The sequence below is a fragment of the Phalacrocorax carbo genome, chromosome 2 (genome assembly GCF_963921805.1).
Source record: "Phalacrocorax carbo chromosome 2, bPhaCar2.1, whole genome shotgun sequence".
Classification (NCBI taxonomy): domain Eukaryota; kingdom Metazoa; phylum Chordata; class Aves; order Suliformes; family Phalacrocoracidae; genus Phalacrocorax; species Phalacrocorax carbo.
Genome location: NC_087514.1, coordinates 149,454,655 through 149,476,909, shown reverse-complemented (window position 1 = coordinate 149,476,909; position 22,255 = coordinate 149,454,655). Strand labels below are relative to the sequence as shown.

Sequence of the window (22,255 nt, the reverse complement as noted above, 5' to 3'; positions counted from 1 at the left end):
TCCAAATTAATTTTAACTACAGATTATTAAGCTTTAAAAAAATGGAAATTCTTTGCATATACTACAATACCATTAGCTCAGGACGTAACACTGTAAAAAAGATCAAGGGGATAAAAATCTAACAGAGTTTTTTAGGTGTCTGAGATGTTGAAGAGAAAGGAAGACATAGTCTGTGGGAGCAGAGAAACAGACCACAAAGCAGGCAAGTATCACTACTGCTTTGTCAGGTTAGCATTTGGCTTCAACTGCAATGAGAGCAGCAGAGAGCTACAGGGGAAGAGATGGGCATGACAGTTACACACATCTGCTTCACTTAAAGGCCCTGAAGTCAGTGGGATTTCACTGTGTGATTAAGGGCTCCCTTCATAATGAACACTTTGAGAATTGAAAATCAATTCCAAATCAACTTTATGAGAGAGGAAGAAGAGTAGAACTGCAACATGTACCTAAAAATGCTGTGTTTTAAAAATCACTTGGAGGGTAATTACCATTAAATATCCTGTCTACTGTGGTTAAGGTTGCATAAGAGCTTCCACTCCGAATCTCACCATTTCGGATGAAATGCCTCAAGTTTTCATGATGCCCATAGAATTTTTCAATGTTCAGACATTTTGAAGAGTTCAGATTGTTCTTGAGCCATGATTCACTGATAATACCTGGACAATTTCAAAGTATTTCTTCAAGTGAAAGATATTTTTCATACTACCTTATGTTTTTTTTTTAATGAAGTGGGTTGATATAGCTTTCTCCTATGGGGCATGGCTGCAGTATACCAACAATGTGTACTGAACCGCTGTTGACTACCTTGTCTAGACCTAAAGTCAGTTTTTAAGTCCCTAGTACAACAAACCATCTTAGACCCTGAATTAAGCACATTCTGAAATGTAAACATATGCCCGTCGGACTGACTTCCGCACAAGCTGATGATCAAATGAAATGCATACCCATGCGCTTAGAGAAGCAACAAGGGATTTGTGCTTGTGCTTCAGTGTTTTGCTGAACTAGATTGGGTTCACTGCAGCTAGCCTAATCAGGCTTAAGTCATCATGTAGGCTCCCTCTGCAGTCTAGGTGGGAGACAGGCACCTCCAGGGAAGGATTCATCTAGCTTGAGGGTTGCTGTTTTGGAGCAGGTGCCAAATGACATCAGGTGAAGAGATTTCTACCCCTTCCTTATAGACCAAGCCCTGTGATATCCACTGTCTGTGAGAGTGGGAAGTGTACAGCACCTGCAGGCACCAGTGCTCTGGAAACCAGTAGATATTTAACACGCTGTTATTGTCTAGCCTATTAAACCTGCAGGTTAGTGATACTTTCAAATTAGATATGGGGTCTGCCCTGCTGTATTTCTAGCTGGAGTCACAGAGCACTAGGAAGTATTTACACACTGAACATCAAGGGCCTGCTCAGCATTATACTGATATTTTTCATGGCATGTTCTTTATTTCATGAAACCAGATTTTTGAACAAACACATTTCCACAAGCTTAATCAGCTTCACTAAAATGGGTTGACTTTTCCCAAGTACAAATGCACTGCAGATTACAGCTTGGACTGGGACCAATCCACAAACCCATATACGTGGAAAATACTGAGGTCTCTTGCTAGCCTTGTAAGTCTCCCTGAAACCCATGGCAGAGCAGTGCAGCTTTATGAGAGCAGGGAGGAGGAGAGACAATGAGGAGGCTACCAGCGTCAGGAGGCTTATAAAAAATTCCCCAGTTTAGGAGGATATCTTTGAACCTTACAAAAATTGAAACAGAGCTAGAAAATTGCCAGCACAATGTCAGTTCATTGACATCCTATGTGAAGCTGGAATTGAACTTATATAGTTTAAAAAAATCTATTTTTTATTCATATATTACATACTGATGTGCACATACTGGGTGGTGCAATATATAAATACAGGTAAAGATCACAGAATCACAGGTTGGAAGGGACCTCAGGGATCATCTAGTCCAACCTTAAAAAAAAGATGGGTGAAGAGTCACAACTATATTTCACTGGGTTTTGAGTCAATGACATCACACTGGTGAATTTTGCTCCTTATTCCATACTAGTTAAAATAGATTTACCACTGTAATTTGTTTTTCTAATAGGAAATAGAACTAGTCAAAATGCCTTAAAAAAGGAAATACAGATTTGAATGGTTTACTACGAGGAAGAAAATTAAGCCCATGTGCTCAGAGGCATCCGCTGGAATACAGCCAAGCTCAGCTGCCTCATTGAGAAGTCTCCTGGCACTGCTAAAACAGCACTGGGGAAAAATGAATGTAGCACTGATAGCTCAGTTGCCTGAAGGCTTTTTACAGAGTGAAGGGAATTCAGCGGTCAAGAACCAGAACAGGTTTAGGGATAAATTGGGAAGAAATACAGAATTCTGTGCACAGAAGGGCAAATGCAATTACAATTTCTAAACAAACTTTGAATATGAAATTGCTCAATCTATGTACACAGTCACAGATATATGATTATTGTTATGTTTTTGTGTCTTAGGGTAACATCAGAGGAACTACTCCAACTGCTGAGAGGCTCTAAAACAGCCAGGATGAAAGTGAAAATGGAAAAAATATAGTTTTAAGAGCAAAGAAAACTTTCTTAATGATGATGAATATTAAACTTTGTTTTAATATTCCTGGGATAGTGTTGAAAATTTGATTGCCTGTGTAATATAAAGGTAAACACAGAGAAATATAAAAGTCAAAGAGAAAGAAAGGCTTGCAGAAATAAGCCTGGCTAAACAGAACTACTGACCGATTCAGCCTGGCTAATGGGGAGGAAGGTCATTAGCTGTGACCCCTTTGGGAATACAGGGGCTACAGACTGTTCGGCCAGAGAAGGAAGTGAGCCTGAACACCCTCCTCCACAGCACAGCCCTGCAGGAGTTACGCAGATCCGAAGTCTGACGGTGGGAGAACCAGGGTTGAAAAGGGAGGATAGGAGCAGACTGCCTGATGCCAGCCCTGAAGGAAAAACCAGGCTAGGAGGAGCTGGCAGGACCAGAGTTTCACCACTGTCCTGTGCTTGCCAGAGACAGGAGGCCATGCAGATGGGAGTGGGCTGTCACTGTGGCTTTCGCCCTCCCTCCCTTCGTGCGGTGCTGTACTGAAGAAGGGTACATGGAAGATGACAAATATATCCCCAATAGAGAGGAACCTCAATTTGTCTCTGAAAAGAAATGTGGTTAAAATTAAATGGTGAAGGAGAAGGCATAGAGTATTAGACAATATTAGTGAAAAGGATATTATTAGTCAGGGGAAAAAATGGTGATCCTGAGCCAGGGGAATCTTCCCTTTGTCTAAAATTTCACAATACGTTTGTTTGCCTGATAGCCAGTTTTTCACAGTTAGGTTTGTAAAGTAAAAAACACATTGTCAATTTATTACAGGTGCAATAATGAATAGGCCTTTTGGAAAAAGGAAGAATTAGAATAATTAAAAATAGGATGATGCTGAAAAGTATGGCAATGTTATCTTAAATGAACAGTGCTTTAATACAGATGCTTCTATTTTTATAGCTTGCTAAATTAATTGCTTATAATCTGGCATGACTGAAGCTGTCAGGAAGAACCATCCTAATGCTGTGAGCCCCAGAGGTCACGGCTGGTTTTTCAGATTGCAGTTTCTGCCTGCTCACATAAATCCAGAGTGGCACAAGCTTTGTGGAGGGAGCTCATCAGGAGTGAGCTCCCAAATGCTGAGCAAGCTGAGCCATCCCGCAGCAGAAACGTCTCCAAGGTCTGCAGGTATGGTCACTGGCACCACAGTGCTCTGCACACCTGGACCCCCGGCCTCACCCCATTAGCCACACGCCAGCAAAGGAGGCGCACATGCTTTCCTTTCCATCTCCCCAGGTCTTTAAACAACGTGGGATCCCCAGCTGCACAGGCTGAGCTACTTCTCTCTTCATTTTAATCATCTGAAAATGTGTGTCTAGTCTAGGCTCCCTGAATAGTGGGGAAGAAAAGGTACCTCCAGAAGGTACCTCATCCCTGAGGCTTTGGCACCCATTTTAGACTAGGATGAGTTGTCGCCTGCAGATCCCGCTCTCTTTTTATTGGCTATAAGAAGTGCATAGACAAACTCAGATTAAATTTTTACACTTCTGGTGATTAAAGTTAAGTGACATGAATGCTATCTTTAATGTCTCATTGTAAGCTATAGCTTTTCCCTCCATTATCTACAGAAAAAAGTATACTGTGTCCCATCACATTTTTAGAGACACTGTAATGATATATGTTTGCTATTGTTTCCTTTAGTTACTGCTATTCAATTTTTAAAGCTATTTGTTAATGTCAGGGGAAAAATTGATAACATCATGTTTCTGCACAACATACTAATATTTCCATCTTTTACATTTTTGAAATATGAAGTTTCATACTGCTTTTCTAATCCAGCAACACTTACACCTTGGGTTTTTTTCCAGTGCAGACAGTTTTACAGCATTATCTGTGGATAAGAAACCGTGCACTGAGTTCAGGAGGATCCTGTGGCAGTGCAAAAGTCACAAGATACCAACCAGATGAAGGATTAGACCCAGATGATGAATGTCTCTTTGGGACAGTCTGCGCTGTCATTGCTTTTCTGGAAAATGGTTTTGCATTGATTTAAATGGAGTTACTTGAATTAAGTTGCTCCTCAAGTAAGACCAACTTTTTTCCCATTTCCCTGTGTGAATCCATGAGTTTTATTTTTAGTTTCCTTAGGTGGAAATGAGAACACTCTCTACTTATTCTGTATGCTTAGAGGTATAATTTACAGCTTCAAAATTTATGTCACCAAATGGAAAACATGATCTCCAGGCTCCTCAAATCATTCCAGGGAAGTCCCAACACAGAGGTCACCCCTTGGACAGCTTCTTGCAGGTGCCAGTCCTTGACACTGCCTCCTAAGTAGCCTGGTTAGAGGGCAATGCTACATGCCATGAAGTGGTGGGACTAGAGATTAGCTTTTCATTCGGCACAGAAACCAACCCAAAATCTTCCATAGGCTGTGTTAAACGGAGGTCTGTCGAGCTGCCTGCTTTTAGACAGAAGCCACTTTTTAATATCCTTCTGTCTCAGAGCCAAGAACCTCCATTTTAGATTTCAGAAACTGTTCAGACAAAAACTTTACCAAAGCTAGTCTTCTTCCCAGCTACTGGTATAAGTTTGCTGTACTCCCTGCAAGTAATGGGCCTCATCCACAAGGGGAAATCAGTGTGCAAGAAGCCGAAGCTGTGATTTATTGCAAGCTGCCTCCTCCGATCTAATTGATGTGTGGATGCTGTGCATGCTGTGGCTGTGAGGGTGCTCCCCTACCACTGCAGACAAGCCACCTCTCACAGATGTTCCCAGTGCTCCTCCAGAGAACGAGGTCCCTCTGAGTATGTCTGGCTGTCTACAATGCTGACACCTTATACCTGAGCTGCCAACAGACCCTCCCTTCACAGTGAGTGGCTGCTGGAGCCAAACTCCCAGGGAAGCCTTGGGCAGGAGCTCTTTCACTCCAAGAACAGTAAAGATGGGGGGATGCCAGAGGCAGAGACACCATCTCTGTGCTCCCCTGGCTCTCTAACTGGGTGAACTGCCAGTTCTTACTCTGCGTTTTCTCTTCCAAAACTAAGGCAGGAGTTTTATTGCTATTTCCCTGGTGAGCACCTGACAAGGCATTCCTCCTTGTGGCATCTGCTGGGGGGGGTGTTGGAATTTAGGACAGCTGATGTGGACTACATGAGCACAGTCTTGCTGGGTTGGAGAACAGTAGAGGTGAAGAAATGTCTATGACTTTCTGATTATGCCCAGCTTTTTTTCATTTCCTAAAGTTCAGATTGAGTCTGTATAGCCCCCAATTAAACACCAAGTCCATGTAAATGCTGCAAATCTCTTAATCTATTCTCATACTATCAAATAAAAAGGCCAAGGACTGTTTCGTGACTTGAACCCCAATTAGTCCTCTACAGCTAAACTTTTCCCCTCTGCACCCCCTTCCTCCTCAGAGTACAATGACTTTGTCCTTTTCGCCTGCTAGGGCTGATCCCTGCTCCATGCTATTCCCAACTACTGCTGGATGCTGTCTAAGAGAGTGCTATAGTTGGCCAGGTCAAAATCACAACAGGGAATGGGTTAAAATTCAATAGGACTTGCCTTATAAACAAATGGATCAATGAAAATATTCTGAGAAGGCAGCTCTCCCTTTTAGCCACTTTCTCCACACTGAAAAAGGGATGTGCTCAGCTTAACACTCACAGCAGCCTAAAGCCGATGCGCTGGGACACAGGAGGAGGCCTTCATCTTAGATTTTTCATTGTGTTTGAAATGATAGACTAAAATAGGTTTTTACAACTGGCATCCATCACTTTTACCCCTCTGTGTCAAGGTCTCTTGCATCACGTGCAGTCCAGAACAGCTGCCCTGAAGGACATGACTCTGCTCCTGCACCAGTGCAGATGAAAGAACCACTGATGATGCACTGGTGAATGCAAAGGATTGAATTAAGTCCTGAGCAAGCAAATCTCAGTGAAATTATACCTGGGCCAAGATCAGCCTAAACACTACAGTGTATTTCACCGTCACAGGTGAAACAGAAATAAGCAGCAGAAGACTGAGAGAAAAGTCACGGTCTTACTGAACAGCTCAGGGAAGATCTGCTTACTGGGAACATGCATGGCTGGAACAGTCACATAACCTATTTCAGGCACCTAACATAGGCTGTGTATGTCAGGAGGCTGATCTCTGTTTATGGCCAATGCACAGAAGTAGGTGAACCCCTCCCAAAGGTGATTTAGAACATCTAAATTAAGAAATATTTAGGTTCCTAATTTCATGCTCCGAGTTTCCCTCTAGAGGTGCCTCTCTTCACTGATTACACAGAGAGTGAGGCTCCTAATTTAGGAACATGACGCACTCCTAATTTAGGAAGGGAATTACTGAGGAGCTGTGAATTACTCCTTCCTTCCTTCCCTTCTTGCCCACTGGCAGCTGAACCTTACACGGCATCAGATTGAGGCCAGATTCTGATGACAGTAATATGGGTGGTAATTGTGGCATAACTTAATTCATTTGTAGTAATGGAAGCTCTAGATTGGTAGAAATTAAAATGGACCCCAGTCTGTGATGCTGAAATTCTTGTCTGAGAACTGCTGACACTGGTATCTTCTGTCTGAAAAATTTGCAACAAAATTCTCAATGTTTCTAAACACATAAAGTAACTAAGCTTTGTTTCCTATCATGCCACACATGCAGAGCATGAGGAAATGATACTATCCCATTTACAGACTGTTTGTTCCACGGCCCTTGTCTTACAGGAGCATCCAACCATGGCAAAGAGAAACCACAATCAGGCTGGAGAGTGTAAAAGAAAGTAGATCACCTTCATGTGATAAATGAGACAAATGACATTCTCATATCTTAGTGTCTATTCAGGTTCTGCAGGACATTTCCTATCTAAAAAGGGGACTGTACTTCTGGGCATCTACAATTCCTGTCTCTGCTATTTTGAGGGTTAAACACTTATCCCATATCCTTTGGGCAATTAAGGGTTAAAGGATCCTGTCTTCACTTAGCATGGTTTCTCAGCTTCCCCAGAAGATGTGCCATTACATACTTAATAAAAACCCTTGATTGAAGAAGCAACAAAACTGCAATTTCAAGATACTTTTAAAATGTAACAGATTTCAGATGCCATTCTATGGATTCGCTAGTATATTTGATTTTGGAATGTTTGCTTTACTAAGGGAACTGCTTCTTCTCTGGCATGAAAACACAATTATTAAAGCTCATTTCATTATTTTGAGACTGATAGCACAATTTGGTTCATTGTTTAACATTCCATTGCTATGAATACAATGAAATCCCCTAATGATTAATAGGATTTGTTATTTTAAATAATCATGCTGAACCTTATTTGCAAGACTTATTAGGTCTGTAACTTCCATATGAATAATGCATCTCTAGCTGCACAGACAACTTTGGACAGTTGCTACTCATTTGTAGAGTATCCTTCTCTCTGACTGCTTCGGGGACAATTATTCTGCAATGTGGAGCCCACGGTTATGTGTTGCATCTCATCCTACTGCCATGAAAAGCATCCTCAGAGGGATTTCCTCCCAGACATTTCTGATCAGTCTTTAGGACACTTTGCTCCTCACACTGGCACAGAATGGAAACTCATTCTCTGGTAAATCAAAAATGGTAGCCAGGAGGATGTCGTCACCTAACATGGATGGCATCTTGCTGAGCCCCAGCCATGAAAAGAGTCCTTTCTGGCCAGGCCCACACAGCTGGGGAGAAATTCAGAAGGGACCATGAAGCCTGAAGGGAGCTCACAGGCCCTCCTGGGTATAACCCTTCCTTTTCCCCTTCCTCCTGCATAAGCATTCTCCACTGTAAGCTGCAAGGAGATTTAAATGGCCATAAACCCCCCAAAAAACCCAGAATACAGAAAGAAATATGGCTTCTGTATGGTTATTTAAAGCACAAAAAACTCTGCATTCCCCCATGAGGACCACTCTGATTTCTCCTGTGCCCGCCTCCCCTCCCCTCTTGCACTGCCAGATCCCGTCGGTGCCTGTGACAAAACCCAGCGTGCTGAAGCTTCTTCTCACAGACAGAAACCCACAGCAAAGCCCAGTTCCCCACCGTAAACCGCAGCTGCTCTGCTGTACACACACACACACAGAGCATTTCCATACTACTGTCTTCATGTATGTTATCACCCTCTCATTAAATAAAAGGAGTGGTTTCAGCTAGAAACATTTTGACTCACAGTGGTTTTCTGTTGCCCCAGAGTGAGAGTGACCCAAACAAAAGACATTCCTAGCAGAAAGTGCTGAAGCCCGATGATGAGCTCTCATCATTTGATGTGGTCCTTACAATTCACACCAACATTTCTACAGCCACAAGTGAGAGCAGGAAAATGGCAGTGGCTTGCAGATCCTGCTCTCCCTGGGTTTCAGCCGCAGCTCAACCCTCTATGTATCAAAAAGCCAGTCCCTTCCCATGTTTTTATTCCCAGTGAAGGAATAACAGAAATGAAGACAGTGGGCAACAAATTCCTGTTCAGCTTTCTTTATCATAAATTCATACAAGCAGATGTAACAGAGAGGAAAAAACAGAAACACATACATGTTCTGATGTGAAGGCAACCAGTCTGGGAATAGCTGCCATTCCTTTTTCTTTAACTTCTGGGAACATCTTGAAACGTGCAATCAACATAGCATACATGTTAGATATGGCACCACCTGGAGTCCACAGTAATACACTGTTACTTTTTCTATGCATTGTAATATTATTGCAGAACAAACGACAAGTCTTGCTATAGTTTTTCTAACTTTAATGTTAATGTTTCTGCCTAATGGCAGATTCTTCTTCCTGATGCTCCTCACAGCTGAGTTGTGCAATAACAGGATCTAATACACCCAAAAAACAATTTATGCAAAAAGTACTGCTGCAAAAAATGATGGGGGTTTCCTTTCATCCTCATTTTTGTTACCATTTATCCTTTAGTCCCCAGTCTTTATCTTTCCGTATGCCATCAACACATAAACCCCACTCTGTTCCACCTCCCAAGAGGATGCCACCACAAGGCAACTTCCCAAGTGGCTTCCAAGTATAACCTGAACAGTGCTCTCCCCTCCCAAATTAGGGTGGTGTTTCATGCCCCTGCTCTGAGGAAACCCACACAGTGAGTCCCAGCAGACACTGGCTTCTGGATAACTGGAGTGGGGGGAGGGAAAAGAAAGGAAGAAGGTTCGTTCTAAGAAATATTTTCATTTGTCCTCTGATGGGAGGAAGGAGAAAAGGTTACATGTCCCTAACACTTGCCTTAAAATCACCGGCATACATTGACTTAAAATACCCATTTCAAGATGGGTATTTTACCCACCTCAAGATGGGTATCAGATGACAGCTCTACAGACATATTTCAATTATCAATACCGAAATTAAAAATGAGCACTTTGGTTTTCCTTTTTGAGATTTTTACAAGCTGACCTCTGTGTCTACAGTGGAACAATATTTGGTTAGATATTAATGCTGCATGAGCACTATGGGAATATAATGCAGAACCTGAGGCAGAGTTTGAGTAGTTTCACATATGTATGCACATAAATACAAACACACAGAGAGACAGACAGACATATATACATAAAATCCATCAGTTTTATCCTGTATATATACTATATATATACACAGATTTATACTATATATTGATGTTTATGCACATAAATTTATAAAAAGCAAAGGTGTATATTGATCATGGTTTTAGCCTTTTAGATGAACAGGTCAGAGTGCAGCTGAGGTAAAGTTCAACTAACCCAACTTTCATCCATCTAAAAATGGAGTGAAGAGCACAAGACAGGCAATTCCAGAAGACAGTTCAGTTCACCCTAAGGTAGGATGCTTCTGGTAGGTGGAATGACTTGCCCTGCAAATGTATCCACCCCTGTCCCCTGAACATACGGGAGCTGTTCTAACTAGCCCAGGGGAGACACCCAACACTTGGACAGCTAGAGTGAGATAAAAACCACCCTTTAAGCAGATCAAGGTAGCTCTGCTGAAAGCTACATGTTACACCAGCAGGGTATATGTGCTGGCAAATTTAACATCGTTTTGATTTTGTAAGATTCGTGTTTATCCCACTGGAGATACATATACTGTTCCACAGCCCACAGAAACTGTGCCCTTCACTTCTGAGTGTCCTAGCTCTGCTCTTGCAGTGAGGCTGCCTCTGCGCTGAGCTTTCCCTGACCTCACCGGTCCTCCTGTGAATCCAAGGGAAAATGCCACAGAGCGATGGCATCACTGGCACGTGGGTCATTACACATTGGGCTTTTTCTTCCCCTTTCAACTATCTTGAGAGGTATGAACATGTTTCTACACCTCTTTTCACAAATGACAAAAAAAGAAATGGAGAGATTAAGAGGAAACGCTCAGGTACCTGTCCCTAAAAAATGCAGATGTCATGTAACGGCTGCTGTTGATGGTTTAGGTGACTGAACTAAGGTGTCCAAGTTGAAGTTTGGCCTATCTTGTCCAAAGTCTTTGGCTCAGTGTCAAAAGAATCAAGACTGAAATGTTAAGTTTCTTCAATACGTGATTTCCTATTAGTATTTATTATCTAGCCATTTAACCTGAAGCTTATTAATAAGCCTGCATTCTGCCTTTAATTTTGCAGCTGTGTTTACACCCACAGTTAATTGCAGGCAACAAAACACACCTACAGAATTTGGAAAACCTAATCAGGCCTTTATGCTTTGCATGTATTGATACTGTACGTTTCATTCCAGAGAACGCAGAGAGCGAGAACCTTCTCTTTGCAACAGCTGAAGCTCTTCAGCTGAAGCTGTGATGGTTTGAAATGAGAAGACAGCATAGAGGAGATTTTGCTTATTGCCTAAAAAAGCAGAACCTGCACACTGGGTATTGCTGCCTTAGGAGAGTGAATTAGAAAGACGCACTTTGCACAAACCAGAAATTGCAGGGAAAGAAAGGATGAGAGGGGGCAGCGCTGCAAACGGCCAGCACAGGCACACGCCTGCCAGCGAGCCCCATGCAGGTTTCAGCTAGGTGAAGTGAGCTCCAGCACCTGACACACTAGCAACACCCTGGCCCCCCAGGTCAGGCAGGCAGGGACCTCTCGCTGTTCCTCCTGAGGCATTCACCTTTCCTGATTCACACTACCTCAAGCAGTTTGACAGACTTGGGCAGATCTGGTGCATGCACTGAGCCTTTCACTCCACCTGCCATGCATGCCCAGCCTCTGCCTACCACGTCTGCTGAGCAGCACGGCTATTGCTCTTCTCCTCCCTCTTAGGTCTCCGACCAGCCCCGTGGGGCTATTGCAGCTCAAGCCTGCAAGGTGAGGAGCTTAAGACCAGCTGTACTGAGTCAGGTGAGGGAACGGACAATAACCAACCACTGTCCAGTTTCCAAAAGCTTTGGCTTAGGTCCTGGGCTCGTGATACACGTTTAGATGCTGCTCTGTGTGACAGTGGCCACGGTTTTGGTCAGGGCCTCTAAGCACTACAGTAAAAGCTGTCACAGCTTTTGCTCTCGGTGCTTTTTAAATAAGGACTCAAAAAGAAGTAATGTAAACTCTTCTCATCCTTTTCTGCACTCCTGTGGAAAGGCCAAGGACAAAACTCCTGAACCATTTCCCATGTGTGCATTCATGTGAGAAGCTGAACGCCAGCCTTGCCTGATCTTCTCCACAGCATGAACTTTACCATTCATGCCCGCTTAGAGCTGAACATCCTAGGCTGTTATCATTGACGCTTTTCCTTTGCTCGATAGTCCAAACACTTTTTCCCTCTCCATTACATCAATGAACTTTCTTTCCAGAAGGACTCCTTCCCCACCAACGAGCAGTCTCTTACCTTTTGACAAGCCAAGATGCTACACCCAATGTAAATTCATTCAGTTTTTTGCAATTTGGTGAGACAGATAGGCCAAATTTTTTAGCAATGAAATTCCAGAGTAAGATAGGAGGTGACAAAGAGTATAAATCAAAATACTAAGTGGAATGATTAAAAAAAATTTCTTAACAATGTAGTGTTTGTCAATCAATTACTTCTCTACAGTTAATCACACTAATATTTTGCCTTATTGACTTGCCCTGAAGGAACCACGTTGCCGAGCCTTTAAGCACTCAGCTTAACTAGCCACCCAGGTGCCCGCACTGAGCTCAACAGGCCAGCTCACACATGGAAAGCCAACTGCATACTGTAACGTTGGCAGGATCTTACTGACTCCACTAAAATTACTTAAAGGGATGCTACAGCTTCCTCTTTGCTCGGATTTCCCCTGCGATGATGGAGAGCTTTGTTGTGTTTCTTCGCTCTATTATTAATACAATAGTCTCTTTCATGTAACCCATAAAAAGTGGAAGCAAAGCGAAACTGCAAGGCAAATGTCTCTTCTGATTATGTTTCCCATGTGCCATTACAGCTGCTCATAATGCAGTGCAATTTGCTCAAGCAGACCCTCATAATCACATCCCTAAAATTCATAAACATGCAATGCTTTATCTCAAAGAGGCCACTGGTGGTTATTATCAAGTGTCCTCTCAAACATGCATACTTAATTACATTTACTCTTTAACTACAGGGGATGTCATATAGCATAGTCTGAAAAACAAAGAAAGCTTGAAATATCATGTACCAGGTGAAAATATCCCATCGCCACAGCCCCCTGGCCAGCCAACCATCTCTCTCATTTTCCTTAGTGTGACATATTCCAAAAGTACAAACACTGGAGCAATTTCATAGGTGAACCTGAAATGTAGTAATGTCCATATTTAATGCTTTCATCTACAATACTAACACATCTTTTTCCAATATTACATTACATTATAGCCACAGTATACTGTATCTTGCACTGGCTAGAGATCTGGTTTACAATACTTTTGATAATCTTCCTTGTGATTTGATGTCAAATGTCTAGAAAGAGAAATGCTGAGAGTACTTGAGACTCCATTTTCACTCATTTCAGCGAAACAAATCTTGCCCACCTTTTCCAGGCTCAAGGGTTCGCTCTGTATTCAAGAGCTGATGGGCAGAGCCAGACCTTCGCCTTGCAAAAACCTGTGTGCATGTCTAGAAGCATACACGTCAGCAGTCCTACTCATGATGACAAGACACTGCAGGAAGTTAAGCAAGTGCACAAAAATGCTTCCTAGTCCCAAAGTGAAAAAACCCCACACGTTAAATTCTGCACCTCTTTCTTACAGAAGGCAATGGCTCTAACTGCTCTGAGTATGGATTGTACAGAACCCCCCTACATGAATGCAACTATTCACTTAGCACACCTTTCATTTTACATATTTTTGCATGCAAAATGCTGAAATATTTTTTCTGTGTATTTTTAGGGGGGGTAGCAAACCCGGCATCATACTAGTATGATGAAATTTTATAGAAGACAGCCTACAGGACAATGTTGAAAGTCTTCACGTAAATATCTGTAGCAACCATTTAAAAAGCAGAGGATCGTTTTTCCAGCAGCCTTAACGTGAAAGTATTCTTTCTTTCATTCAGCTACAGCAGCTAATATTTTAGAGTAAAACTGTAAAATTATATTAAATATTATGGAAAAAAATCTGCTACTTACATATTAGTATTTGCTGCTGATGTCAGCCAGTCTGCTGCCAATCCAACCATGTCCAATCCAGTTGAAAGTTGATTAAAATATCTAGGGTGCCCTGCATAAGATGGAAAATGTTATTAAAAGGCTGATGACTCTGAATGAAATAATTCAGTGCTGAACAGTATATTTACCTCTGGATTTCTATCAAGAAGGAAGTGCTTTCAAGGTACGAAACAAAGCAAACAGCAATAAATGCATTTCTTGGAAAAGGCAGGATTTCTCATCTTTCTCATTCCAAACTCAGTAAAATCAGAGTAATTACACTGAACGCAGAATAATGAATTCCAGCATTCCCTATTATCCTCTCAATATGCCTTGAAAATTAGCACATCGCTGCCTCACAAAAATAGCTGTTTGCTCCCGTCAGTGTGCCGCATGTTGTCACTGGATGTGTTTTTGCCTGGCTAGGTTTGAAAAGCACGCACGAGACACCATCTGAAGAGCTTGCCAGTACATATAACATCAGTGATGAATGGCTAATGATTATAATAGACAGGGCGAAATGAGAAAATGGAACATTTTGGTGACTGCTTTGCACATGACTCAAAAGCTGATGATTGTACGAAGATGGCAGGGAAGGTGGCGGTCCTTGTCATTTCTTCCCTGTCAGAGTGCAATTACAAATAGCCTGGCTGCTCGCAATTGTGATTTTAGACAAACCCCATGAAAACCAGCAGTGCTACCCCAGCAGAATAATGCACAAGAAAATATTCAGTGAGCTGATAGTCTGTTTATCTAGTTAATCTAATTGGCTCCTGATTTTTTTTTTAATTCTGTTAAGAGATTTTTCTTAAAAATGTGCCTAGAGCCATTAAACCCAGCAAGCATTAAAACTCAGTCTTTACTAGTTGCTCCCTGCAAGCCCCTGTTAAATGCCATAATTACTGGTACAAATTACAGATGGTTCCCACTTACTTAAATGCCGTCCAACTCAAAGGACAGCAGCCTCTGCTTGGAAAACACCTGTCCTGACCCACAGACGACATACTGTTATTGCCATCACAGAAAACAAAAGATAGAGCAAGATGATTGAGGAAATGCAGACCCAGCACCATGAGAAAACTTATCTTGGGTCTCTGGTGGCTCCTTATCAGGCACGGACACATGGCTGGCAGAACAGCATGGGGAATAGCTCCCCACCTCCCACCCTGCACACACAAAGGCAGAGTAATCGGGCTGTGCGGGCAGACCAGAGCAGAGGATAAGGGGCTGGGGAGGCACGCATGCAAAAATCCAGCTCCCAGCATCCCTAACCTGAGACGAGCCCGATGCCGCTGCCGTCCCACGACTGTGTTTTGCACCAAGCCCTCCCCAACAGATATAGAAACTGCCACCTTCCCCTGGTCATCGCTGCCCGTGACAGGCAGCCGAAGCCCCTCAGGCACCGAGGGACACTGCCGAGATCCAGCAGGATGAACAGGATCCGGCCCCCACCCCACGCACTCTCGAGTGGGGGAGGTGGACCTGGGGCACACATGCACCCTGCCACCAATGCCAAAGCCACAGCAATCCCACGCCAGGGCCTCTGCCTGCAGAGGACTGCATCTCCCCTGATGATGGGCTTTTGAGAGAGATTTAGGTATTTATAGCTTGGGTTCAATCCCACAGTCAGGCTCCGAGTGGGTTTCCAAATTCTGCTGGAAACCAACAGAAAATTAGGAGCTGAAAGCCTTTGGTGAACCTGTGTCACAGGAAGGCTCAAGGAGGCCAGAAGAACTCCTGCTTCGGAAATAAATCCACACTGAAAAGCTGGGGAATAGCAGAATTCATATTTGCAGCTGCAGCGTCTCGGCGGCTCTCCGTCAGCCCCGTACCCAGCCCCAGGCGACAGCCCTGTTGTCACTGCTTGTTTCTTCAAGGAAACCTCACCGCACACCTCCTGCTTTGGGAACGGCCGTAGGAAGGGGGCTGGCTGCACGCAGGGGTCAGGGCGGCTGCACCCTGGAGCGAGCGAGGTGGGGGGAGCAGCGTTGTGCTCCTACAGAGACGTTAGTACAGGGAGAGCAGGAGCTGCTGCTGCTGGCTACACCAGCGCCTACACCTGTACCACAGCCCCCTCTGCTCAGTGCCCTTCCCTTCAGCAACATGGCTTTTACACACAATGGCAGAGAATGTAAGGCCCCAGTCTGACCCCAACCTCAGCTGCAAGGGTTTGTTCATCCATGTGACACCCTAGTATGTGAGTGAGCTCTCTTCCCTCACCTAACAGCCACAGAAAATTGTGGCTTTGCTTAAAATACAGGCTCCACTGGCCAGGTAAGAAGAGTTTGCAAGAGATGCTCAAAATCACTACCCAGCTGCCATCTGGCTGAAACATACATCCTTTGTTGTGGTTATCACCAAACAAAGAGGTGACTGGAAAAGAGACTGACAGGGTACAGGGAGGGGGAGAGATGTGAGAATAGGAGATTACTGTTTACTGGTTGGTTTAGCGATATACAACGTATTTATGCATATCCCAGAGTAAACTGGGAGATGATGGGCAAGAGCTGGGGCTGAGGCACTAGGACAGCCAAGGACAGACTTTCCCGGCCAAGGACATGCTGTCGCCCCATGCACCCTCCTCTCAAACACGCTCCCACTTGCACTCGGGTTTTGGGCATGAATATCCCCTAGCAGTAACACGCAGCCTACACAGCCTTGACAGGGAAGTGACAACAAGGGCCGGGCAAAGCTGGACAGCACGAATGAAGGTGCGGCTGGCAGCACTGGGTTTGGCCTTGCTCGCAGCCCCACCGCGTGCACGGCCTGCTACCGGCCAGGAGCAAGGCTGGACCAACACCAGCTCCTTGCACCCTTCCTGGGGTTTCCAAGCCATTTTAAAATGCTCGCATTTCAATTTCCCCTGCAAGCATCGCACAGGAACTGAATTTCACATCTACCTCTCCCTGCATTTGCACACGCTGCTTTTCATATTCTCTCAGATTAAATTCTTGCTAGGGGTGGGTGCTGGGAGTTGGTAAGTGGGCAGAAAACTGCATGTGGCTCCCCTGGCCACCCCAGCGAGCCATGACATCCAGGAAACACCTGGGAGCATCCCACACCCACTCCTCAGCCAAAAAATCAGCCATCTGGCTCCTCAAAACCTGACCAGGGATCAGTGCTGGGACTTGGGGATCCAGCTGTGAGGCTAATATAAGCAATACAATTTATTTTCCAATCTGCCTCCCAGACCCCTGCAGCCAAACGCAGCCCAGGTTCCCCCCCAGTCCACGAGGGGCCGTGTCTGAAGGGTTCCTGCAGCGGGAATGGATGCAGACTCCCCGCCACCAGAAACCTCACTGCATTGTCCTTCCTCTGAGGGTAATTCAAGCATTTTACTCTGAAGCACATGCCGAAGAGCTCCAGGTATAAATCCCGCACATTTTGTGAGCTGCCCCAGGATGCTGAGGAGTCCCAGCAGCCAAGCAAGGAGGCTCTGCCCACCCAGGTAAACCCCACCACCGCATCCCACACAATTCCCCCAGCACCGACCGGTCCTCGGACTTTGAAAACATTCTTTTCATTAAAACAGATTAAAAAATGCCAAGAAAGGAAAGCCTCACATGCTTTCAGGGAGGAAGAGAAATAATAACATTGTTTTAAAGGGTCTTTTCTGGATGCACAAAAGGAAATAGGTCCATTATGTGAAACAGGCTATGACAAAACAAGATAAACAAAAATTGCTTAAGAAACCCTATTCTTTGATTTCATGGATCCACAGCCTTCTGTGAAAATATGTTTCCTATGCCCTACCCAGACACATCACATGGATCACTGGACTGATCGACTTTGTTCATGTGGACATCATTTATCTATTTATTCCAATATTTTACCGCCGTTTTCACAGCACCCAACTCATGTATCACAAACATTCAGCTAGACATTTCCACCTCCAAACGAGGAGGGTTACACAGATCCCCCACAACCTTTACTGGGATCAGCCTGTTCTGTTCCCAAAAAGGTGACAAAACACGGATTTTGTTTTCGCCTCAACCTCTATTCACAAATCAGCTTTTTGTCTCTTTCAGCAACTGCTAAACATTTATTTTTAAGCAATTTCTCAGTAATTGTAATTCCCACTAAGAGCTCCCTGCACTCCACATAATTTCTCAGTCGCAGCCCTAATTGTAGCTAGGCTTTTTGCTGGCTCTGCCGCAGTTTATTTAAGGTGGCCTGGGGCGCCGAGCCGGGGGTCCCCCGCGCCCGGGTGAGCCCCCGCTGCCGCCCCCCCCCCCCCCAAGCCTACACTGGGGTGGCGGGTGGGGGTCCCAGACAGGCAGGAGTCAACCCATCCCTGCCCTCCCCAGTGAAAAGCAACAACAACAACAAAAAAAGGCTACTAAAACAATTCGGGCTTTGTTTTTACCGCTTGAGCCTAAAGTCAGGGGAAAAAAAAACAATACTCCCGAGGGCAGCTCTACCAAATTTTCCTATTTTTACGTCCTGCAGGTGAGGGGAGAGACGCGGCAAATGGCCGCTCGGAGCTCCCATTTACAGGCTGTTTATTGCGATTTTGGCTGTTAAATGGGCTGGCCCCTGCAGCCCCCCTGCAGGGAGCTCCCCCTTCCCCCCCCCTCCGCCTCCGCGCTCCGCGTCCGACCACCCCCCCCAGGCCTGCCGGGAGGAAGGGGCAAGCCCCGGCCCATCGCACCCAAAACGGCCGGAAAGGGAAGGCGGGAAGTCGCAGAGGTGGCGAGAGGCAGCTCTGTGGCACAGGCGGCATCTCGGACGCACAGAAGCGCTAACTGCAAACGGGCCACGGCGTGGGATGCCGCACGGGCAGCCCGAGCCGGGCCGCTCGGGTAGGTCATCGTTTACGAGAACGATTTCTGTCTCTGCTAGAATCTGCTTGGAACCGACGAAATACAGTTTCTGCTTCGATCTTTAACGTTTCAAGATAAAATGAAAAGACACCTTTAATCAATGGATGAGACCATACGGGGTAGAAAACGAGCACGGCTATTACCTGTTTTAATTGCATACTTCAGAGTCGTTCTGCAGTTCAATAAAATTTCTTCCAAGGTCTGTGGCTGGTCTGCCAGTTCCCAGTTATATTCCTGGAGCAGCTCATTCGGGTAATGGAAATCAATAACTTTTGTTGATCTATCAAAACTTTTCACCACGTACTGAAGTAAAATGTCCACAACGTCTTGCAGGAAAGACATAGTTGTTATTTCTCCATTGCACGCCGGCAGAAGATCTGGGAACGGAGAAATGAAAAGTTAACTTCCTTTTACGACCGCGTACACAGGTTTTGGACAAAGGCTTCCCCCGTTTGTCTCGAGGAAATCTTTTCACTGTGTTCAGTGCAGATAGGCTTTGTTTTCAATTAATAAGCGCATTGGTAAGACTGTATTTTAAGGAACGTTCTGAGGGATAACAGTTAGGTTTTAATATCCTATCTAAACCAGCGAATTTTGCCCACAGTATATTTCAGACCAATTTTTAAGACAGAGAGCAGGAAAACAAAAAAAAAAAAAAAGGGGGAAAACGAATCTCAGGAAAAATAAAGACTGGGAAACAAATGCTACGAGGAGGACTCTAAAACCTGCAATTTGCCTTGCAATAAAACACGTTCCTTGTGACTCCCGTGCAAGTAACTTGTTGATAATTTAATGCCTTTTTCTGAGGCGACGCCGCACGCTCTCCCGGCGCACACACTGCCGTCTTTTGTTCACGCCGAAGTGCGACGGCCCGGGCCGCGCCGAGCAGCGGAGACCCCGCGTTCGGGCTGAGCGGGAGCAGCGGGGCAGAGGCAGCCCCGCACCCGGGCCAGCGCGGCTCTGCGGGAGCCGGGATCTGTCCGGCAGCGGAGACGCCACCTCCGAGGGCAGGGGAGATGAAGCGCAAAACCTCCTCCAGTCAAAATAAATCAGCGAGAGCCCGCTCTTCCTCCCTCCTCCCCGCAAACCTTCATCACCTCGCAGGGACTTCAACGGGCAGGTCGCTGCTGTCACTGTCCCTTAGAAGGAGCAACCCGCAGGCTCCAGCGCGCCGGGATTTTTGTGCTGCCTTTTTTTTTTTTTTTTTTTTTTGGGGCGGGGGGGAGACACGTTTTGTTTTGTTTGGGGTTTGAGGTTTTCTTGGCGGGTCTAAGAACTGCCGGCGAGTGCGGGGGGCGCCGAGCTCCGCCGGGCCCCCCCAGCCTCCCCGCACCGCGAGCGGAGGCGATTTCCCGACCGAACCGCTGCTTTTTTTTTTCTCCCTAGTTTTAGAGATGCGGCGTGGCCCGGGAGCGCCGTTACCTGTTGAGTGCAGAAAGGCGTAATTCACCTCCGCTTTTTGGCAGCCGCAGGGTTTTTTGTCGCAGGTACAGGCCGGCCGCGGCTCCGCTGCCCCCGGGGCTGCCCTGGCGCCGGTCCCCACGGGCTTCTCGCCATCTCCGTAGAGCAGGGCTTGACAGCGACACGGACACACGGCCTCAGCACCGCGGCATCAGCCCCCGCCGTCCCCCCGCCCGCCCGCCCCGGGGCAGGGCCCGCGGCCGCCCGCCGGCGCTCCGCGGGCTGCCGGGGCCTCCCTGCCCTTACCGCAGAGTTTGGTTCCAATCCCTCCCGTGAACTTCTGGGCGACCTGGCACCAGGCTCTGGCTGCAAGGGAAAATGGAGCGGAGGGTCCGTGGGGACGGGCGCGGGCCGGGGGTGCCTCGTCCGACACCCGGTACAGGACCACCCTGCCCAGCCCAGCCCAGCCAAGCCGGGCCGGGCTAGAGCCGCCTTCGGTCCCCCCCGCTCCGTCCCGCCGGTCGAGCTGCCGCAAAGCGGTCTCCGGCGAGAGGGCAGCGCTGCCGCGGCAGCCCCGGGCTCCGTCGGGCCAGTCCCGCCCGGCTGCCCGGCGCCCACCTACCTGTGCCGGGGCTCTCGGCGGCCGCGGAGCCCTCCTCGGCCCCGAAGGGCCAGAAGCCGGAGCCGGGGCTTGCCATGGCGGAGGCGAACCGGCGGGGCGGGCGAGGAGCGGCGAGCTGCAGCCCAGGCGGCCCTGAGCGAGTGTGCGTGAGTGTGCGGGTGTGTAAGTGCGTGCGTCTGCGCCAGGCGGCGGCAGGCGAAGGGGCGGGGGCGCCCCGGGCACGCGTGGGTGGGAGCGTCTCCCGTGGGCGCCCCCGGAGCGCGCTCCGCCGAGCTGCCGCGTCTGCGCCCCCCACCTGCGACGGGACGGGGCGGGCGGCGCGGCGGGGGCCCGGGGAGGTGCTAAGAAGGGCCCCACGCACCCTGCACCTACCGGGCGGGGGGCGCTCGGGGCAGACCCGAGCCCTAGGGGCACCTGCGTGGGGGCTGCAGCTGCCTCGGGGGGTGAAGGCGAGCGAGGTGCCTTGTGCTACCGCCGCCTCAGCGCCGGCCCAGGGAGCAGGGGCTGAGCCCCCCGGCGCTGCCGAGCTCTGAGCGGAGCGGAGGGAAGCGTGCTTTTCCGGGCCTTTGCGCGGGCGGCCGCGGCGGTGCCCCGAGGGGGAGGGCTGGGACACCGGGGCAACGAGGAAGCGTCCTGGATCCCGTGAGCTACAAAGCAGAGCGAAATCGCGCTCCCCCCGGCCCTCGCCGCCTGCACCGGAGCCGCTGCAAGCAGGGACTCCCAGCCGGCGGCTCCGAGGTGGGGGAGCCCAGCAGCGGGGAAGGGACAGCCCACCCGAGCCCCCGGCGCCCCCCCCCGGCCCGGCCCGGCCCTCCCCGCAGCCACCGGCGGGGGCTCCGTCGGGGAAGGCGCCGCTGAGGGGCCCCCGCGGGGCTGGGGCGGCTCCCGCGTCCCGCCCCCCCGCTCCCGCGCTGGGCAGGGGTCCCGGCGGCGCCGCCGCGGAGGTGGCGGGGGAGCCCTGCGCGGCGGCGCCGTTGCCTGGGGGGCGTCCCTTGGCTTCTCTCCGGGCATCCGAGGGTCGCCCTGCAACCCCCCGCGGCTGGGGGGCCCAGCGGAGCCGGCCTCCCCGCTCCAGCCCCGCGGGGGTCAGCAAGTCTCGGAGGCGAGGCTGGAAGAGGAGGAAAACAACCGCTCCCCTTCAATCCCCGACGTCGTTCCCGAAGGCAGCCAAACCTCCCCCTTCCACCCAGCCGGTTCCCCCCGGGAGCACGGAGCCCGTCCGTGCCCTAGGTGCCTCTCCTCCCGCACAGGAGAGATTTCAAGCCCTAACGCCAGGAGGGAGGCAGGCGAGGCCATGCCGGACCGGGATT

At 47.7% G+C, this 22,255-nt stretch overlaps 1 protein-coding gene across 3 annotated transcripts in view; it reads right to left on the bottom strand.

Annotated features, from left to right (window-relative positions):
- The window catches only part of GAD2 (glutamate decarboxylase 2), a 41,859-nt gene extending 20,196 nt beyond the window's left edge, over nt 1-21,663 (bottom strand). The window contains exons 1-7 of one of the 3 annotated variants that reach the window (XM_064444828.1): nt 20,946-21,663; nt 20,630-20,689; nt 20,345-20,494; nt 19,066-19,299; nt 14,082-14,172; nt 13,137-13,249; nt 9,102-9,217 (exon numbers count right to left, since the gene is read on the bottom strand). In XM_064444828.1, coding sequence (XP_064300898.1) covers nt 9,102-9,217; nt 13,137-13,249; nt 14,082-14,172; nt 19,066-19,299; nt 20,345-20,494; nt 20,630-20,689; nt 20,946-21,021 — 840 coding nt within the window. In that variant the 5' untranslated portion in view covers nt 21,022-21,663. Of the gene's footprint in view, nt 1-9,101; nt 9,218-13,136; nt 13,250-14,081; nt 14,173-19,065; nt 19,300-20,344; nt 20,495-20,629; nt 20,690-20,945 lie in introns of those variants that run through there. The other 2 variants (XM_064444829.1, XM_064444831.1) reach the window with 2 other exon arrangements.
- Between the last annotated feature and the right edge of the window lie 592 nt (nt 21,664-22,255).